The following is a 6,078-nucleotide window of genomic DNA, read 5'->3' on the forward strand; positions in this document are numbered from 1 at the left end:
AATCAGTTTAAATTTTCGTTACATTGTAATCAAATTCCACTTTAACCTAATATCAATAAATTATAAACTAAGTATATTATTGAAAACACACATACATTTCCATTTTCTCGAACAAAAAGAACATTATCATCTGCCATTTTATTTAAGTAATTTCATCTACATATGAAATTTTCCCTCGAAAAATTAATTTGTTACATTTCATTGACCGTAATACATTGTAAACAATGATAGTGCTACAATCAATACCAACTATCACATTCAAAATTCTTATAACAATTAGTTACTAGCCATCCGCCTATTCAACAAAGGGACTATCTCTTTTTAAGAAAAATTAACAAAACGTCACATACTTCTAAACTTCATTAATTATAATTTGTTTTACCGAAGTGAAAAATAATAAACAATGTCAACAAGCCAAGATTAAGCCAAGGTGGATTGTTCATTTGCATCGAAAAATTTCAAATAATGTTTATTAGATATGTTATCTAATATATAAGATGGTAATAACAATCTTAAATGTGTTAAAAAGTTATTATATGTATAAAGATACAAAGCTATTATATATAGAACAATACACAAGCAATATTAGTCATTATCATAGGTTGCAACAATGATTAAAACCTGGTATAGTGAAACAAGACCGTGTTGAATGTGTTAGTTCACGGTTGAAATGCGTGGATCAAAGCACGTGCCGGTACACGTCACTTGTGTTAGGGACTATTTCATAACCTTCTCGTTGAAAGGTGCGTAACACAGTATCGTATCGAAAGAATGTCGTGAAAGTTCCTGTACGAAATACAATTCGGCTGACTGATATTTTCCGTAATATCTTCGTGGTGTTTGCTGAGGGTGTCTCGTCTTTATGATATTCCGACAGTGGAATGGCGTTAGTAAAACAATTTCAAAGGTTCTCGCGATCAATTCTCGGCATCGCTTCGAATTATACAAAATACACAAGCAACACAACATTGCCTTTTTTGCAGGCGACAAGAGGAACCTCAACAACACAACCACTTTCGAAAAAACAAGAGTGAGTAAAAACGCCATCTTCCCTACTCTTGTCTTTTTCTTTTTTTTTAAGTTGCTCTCAATGTGTAACTTTCAACACAGAATAGTATCGAACTTGTGTTATAATGTGAGGAATGAAAACTAGTAAAAATTGGGTTCTATTATATTTTACTAATAGAAGTTATTGAAATACTAATAGAAGTAACGTTGACAGTGAATAGTTCAGTGTCGTAATAGCGTAAAAATAAATAATGCGAATGTTACTTTGAATATAACATATTAGATTATATTAATAAAAATTGATATCAATAACTTCGATGAAATTAACAGTATCAAAATAATGTCGTGATGCATGTGTTTATCTATAGAAGTGTACAAAAATACAAGCATATGTATATAGAAACCTAGTTAACTATATCAAATAATTAAAATATGATTTGGCTCTTTTTATATTTTAAAAAGCTGAAAGAATATTATTTTTTTATTGCTTACTTCCAGAGTAAATATAACATTTGTTAAGGCAAGTGGAGAGAAAATCAAAGCAAAAGGAAAAGTTGGAGATACTATTTTGGACATTGTTGTGAACAATGAAATTGATCTAGATGGATATGGTATGATATGTTTATTGGTTATTAATTACATTCTTTCAAATAAAGTAATTTCTAATAAACACTGTGGAATTTATATAGGTGCTTGTGAAGGAACATTAACATGTAGCACATGCCATTTAATATTTCCAAAAGATATTTATGATGCACTTCCTGACAAACCAACAGATGAAGAATTAGATATGTTGGATCTAGCATATGAATTAACAGACACGTAAGCCAAGAATAGTTGAATAATCTTTATACCTTACATCATTGTATTTCATTGGACTAAATCTATATTATTAATATTTCATAAGCTTGAGTTTTCTACATAATGTTATTACCAAATATTGTGTGGGATACCTTCTATCTTAGACATTCAGTTCTACATCTAAATATAGAATTTCAATTTGTCTTGTCTTGAATTCTATGAAACTGAAATCAACAAAGTGAATAGTGTCACAACTTTTTATTTATGAGTGTACCTTTGGTATATTTGAATACTTATATTAACATGTTTATAATGTTGTCTTTTAAACATTGTTCAGTTGATTTAACAGAAATCTAAGCATATTTATGCATATTTTATCATTAGTAAAATCAAATAGTCATGACTAAAGAACTAGATGGAATTGAAGTCAGAGTTCCATCAACGATTAACGATGCGAGAGCATAACTAGAATTGTCTCTAGTTATTTAGAAATTTGTACAAGGATTCCTCTTATAATTATTAAAATGTTGGGATTAAAAACATGCAATAAACAACTTAGCTTCTTAATGTAAAGCTAACATACATATTGCAATTGTAGTAAAACTGAAATATTTTATATATAGTAATAAGATATGTATGTAAAGTTATTCACTATAGTCTATTCTATTACCACTTTGAAGTCTATATAGCTATAAAAAAATTGATTCTATATTCTTAATACACTTAAGAGTTAAAATTAAAATATAAGTTATACATTTTTTTAACCAATATGACAGATTACTGTATCAATTATAAAATAGGTTGTAATTCTTCCATATAGTTATTTACATCTTGAACTGTTGACATATTGTAAATAAGACAAACTTTTTAAAGATTATTCAAAATAGCAAGAAATAATAGTAACATAAGTATAAATAGTGTATAACGTGAAAAATATATTAACTGGCAACTAAATCAAATCATGAAGTATATTACACTATTCTATAAATATAATTAAAATTCATTTATATTGAAGAATCTTATTTATTCAGATTTTGTACATTGTTGACCTTCACTTGGAATAATAAAACAATGATTTAAATACTTTTTAAGTAAGATTTGATTCTTTGATTTCCTTTGCTCATACCTCTTTACTGCTTATTGTTAGAAGAGAAATACACTTTCAAAAAATTTGTATTTTACGAAGTCCACTAGATATTAAATTCAATCTGAATTTCAATTCATTTGTTCAGAATAATTTATTCTTTTTCTTCTTAACTAGGTACATACCAAGTACATCTATCAAGTCAATATGCCTTGTAAGTACCAGTACATAAAGCTAAAACACTTTTGTACTATGCATGTTATACATGAACCTAACAAATAATTTAACTTGTGTATTGTCGCTCGTATATTTGTTACATGTAAAATATTCTATTACTACACTACTTACAAATTCGATATAAAGTTTACAATTATATCATAAAATTTACATATTTTCATTCGCTTACCCTGCCCAATTTGAATATAATTCAGAACGTATTCGGTATAGTTTGTATATTCTGGATTTGTTTTACATATTATGTACACGGACACTGATCCGACCGCTGTAAACGTGAATTTAATAATACAATATAAAACCCTGATCAGAAGCTTGTTAACAAGTTTTCACAATTTTGAAGTAAATCACAATCAAAAAGTGTTTCTATCTGAACGAACGAGGATATCGAGGAGGTATATAACAACATAGATTTGTCTTTCAAAAATGGCGCCGATTACATTCTTCATAGACTCGTACACATATTCGTATATTGAATTTCTTCTACTTATCTTGTTTTTCATTTTATTCTAGACTAAAGTGAAAAAAGAAATATAAGTACGTTCTCATAAAATTAACATGGAATATCCCTAAATATTGAAAAAGCTACGAAGAATTATACATATATTATTCCTCTTAAAGGAATTCGTACTATACACACAGAGACACGGTCGGTTGTATTTCGTATGAACACTTACACTGTAAAAACAATACTTTCATCTTTTAATCTCTCGTTTAAATAATCCTAAGTATGTTTTAAGTCTAAACTCCTATCGGTCTTGGACTCAATAACTAACGTTTACTGGAAATGATTAAGCTATAGGCTCTGTGCACGATAATAAAGAAGGAACAAACACGCATATATAGTATATACGCTCAAATAATAAAATCAAGACGATTTACATTTCGATGTGAGCTTAATGAAACATCCAGTCTCGAATTATAGAGTTCTTCGCAGCGAGATAATAGTTTATTTTGTTTAACGAAAAATTTTGGCAATAAAATAAAAAGCAATGTAAATCAATTGTTTGGATTGTTTTCGTAGTTTTGGTATTGAAAAGCAGCTTTTTTCACAATATAAATACAATTTTCTTTATCTTGTATAGCTTCGAGCTCTCTATATTTCGAGATTTATAAACTGCGAGTTTCCCTTCCACTGCGCATGCGCGACAAGGCAACTCGTAATCACTAAATCGCGCGGTAGTCAAAAATTTGAGAAACCTTATTCTTTCGTGCATGCGAAAGTAACCTAGGACTAGAGGTTCCATAACGTTAATAATATTAATAATAGCAGTAATAATAATAATAGTAAAAAAGAAGAAAAGATCAAGTAAAAGAGAAAAAGAAAAGAAATCACACAAAAAGAACAAGAACAAATTACAAAATACACACCATTAGCAATCGAACTAAAAAAGCTCTGGAAGCAAGAAACAGTAACAATAGTACCAATCATCATATCCATTATAGGTATCACAACTAAGAACTTCCTGAATCATCTTAAAACACTAAATACACATACACACATTCACTCAACATACATAAAGCAATCCTATTGAAAACAACAGCAATAGTCAGAAAAACATTGCAGTAGTACTAGAACACGTGACCTGGTAAAAAAAGAACCCATCACATGATTGCCAAACCACAAAAGTGGGAACCAGGATGAGAACAATAATAGTAACAATATTATAAAGGCAATAATATTAATATTAATAATAACGTAAATTAAGTAATACTAGTAATATTAATAATAATAATAGTTGTAATAATAAATGGCAAGATACACGCAGGTATAAATTAATCGTTGCTTTTTTAATATTCACGACGTCAATAAGACGTTATTTAGGAATTAATTTGTTCAACGGCCGATGTCCGTTAGAAGCAACTTCTTAACATATATATCTTTGCACCTTTTTTTCTCCGCATTTCCGAATGATCCACGCTTTTCTCGTTTTCTCGATGTATCAAACGCATTTCGAAGTCACTTTCACACTTTTTTTTATAATTGTTTATCGTACAATTCGTTATTTGGAAACAATTGTACCATCATTCTCAAGTCAAAACGAGTTGCTCCTCTGGAATCGAATACTTTAAAACAACGAGGCTTCCAGTGCTTTCGTTCGAGTAAGAAAACTTAACTCGACTCGTATTTTCGAGGAAAGGTAACAACCGGAACCGACAATCGAACTGGCGTGCTGAAAGAACCGCCGTATACGAGGAACGCACGTGTCGGACAAACGTCAAACAGCAGAGGCTCATGATCCTCGAAGCAACAGGTGTTGAAACTACTTCGAACCAATTTCAAATGCAAGTACATATCGCAGAGGGGAAAAAACGAATCGATGGAAATCGAAGACTGACCCGCTGGAATCGATGAACTGAATCTTACACTCATAGAATAATCATCCTACCAATTAACTCGTTAACTGGCCACATTTCTAAGTCAGACATTCAATTTCTGTAGTGTGTAGAAAAAAAATTATAAATATATTTTTCCCTTGATTTTTAAACTCTACATGGCATCTGAAGGTTAGACACCTTCGGACCTGCCTTGAATAAAAAATCAACCCCCAAAGTATGTCGCGATCTCTAAATCACGGCAAAATCAAGATACGACTTCTAACTAATATTCAATTTCCATACCGAAAATTAATCTTTAAAAGCCAAATCTCAATTTCTAGACTAACATTCGATTTTCATACCAAGAACAAAAATTTCCACATAACACTCGTATTTCGACCCAAGAATCGATCTTCGGTCTGACGTTTAATCATGTACGAACCAGATGTCAAACCAAAAAACCTGCTGGTTAACTGTAACGATCTCCAAAACGAAGACTCAATCCTCCGATTAAAATTCAATCATTGAACAAAACCACACAACTTTCCAAGCAACACTTTAAACCAATGTAGACAACTCGTGCGGACTGTTGGTCGTCGCAGCGCTGCTTAGATCCAATGTGGCGGCTGGAA

The 6,078-nt window shown here is 30.5% G+C and overlaps 3 protein-coding genes across 3 annotated transcripts in view; 1 reads left to right on the plus strand and 2 right to left on the minus strand.

Annotated features, from left to right (window-relative positions):
• Positions 1-160, minus strand: part of LOC108571602 (survival of motor neuron protein) — a 1,360-nt gene extending 1,200 nt beyond the window's left edge. The window contains exon 1 of the mRNA XM_017933678.1: positions 96-160. Coding sequence (XP_017789167.1) covers positions 96-137 — 42 coding nt within the window. The 5' untranslated portion in view covers positions 138-160. The remainder of the gene's footprint in view (positions 1-95) is intronic.
• Positions 161-710: 550 nt separating this feature from the next.
• LOC108571592 (adrenodoxin) lies at positions 711-1,834 on the plus strand. The gene is made up of 3 exons (XM_017933666.1): positions 711-1,030; positions 1,507-1,619; positions 1,698-1,834. The coding sequence occupies exons 1-3, from the start codon at positions 882-884 to the stop codon at positions 1,832-1,834; spliced, it is 399 nt and encodes a 132-aa protein (XP_017789155.1). The 5' UTR covers positions 711-881.
• A 4,170-nt stretch (positions 1,835-6,004) lies between these two features.
• LOC108571554 overlaps positions 6,005-6,078 on the minus strand; it is a 22,558-nt gene continuing 22,484 nt past the window's right edge. Inside the window, exon 5 of the mRNA XM_017933622.1 lies at positions 6,005-6,078. This exon is cut by the window's right edge and continues 11 nt beyond it. Within this exon, the coding sequence (XP_017789111.1) occupies positions 6,005-6,078 (74 nt within the window).

The sequence above is a fragment of the Habropoda laboriosa genome, unplaced genomic scaffold, assembly GCF_001263275.1.
Source record: "Habropoda laboriosa isolate 0110345459 unplaced genomic scaffold, ASM126327v1 scaffold40, whole genome shotgun sequence".
In the NCBI taxonomy this organism is placed as follows: domain Eukaryota; kingdom Metazoa; phylum Arthropoda; class Insecta; order Hymenoptera; family Apidae; genus Habropoda; species Habropoda laboriosa.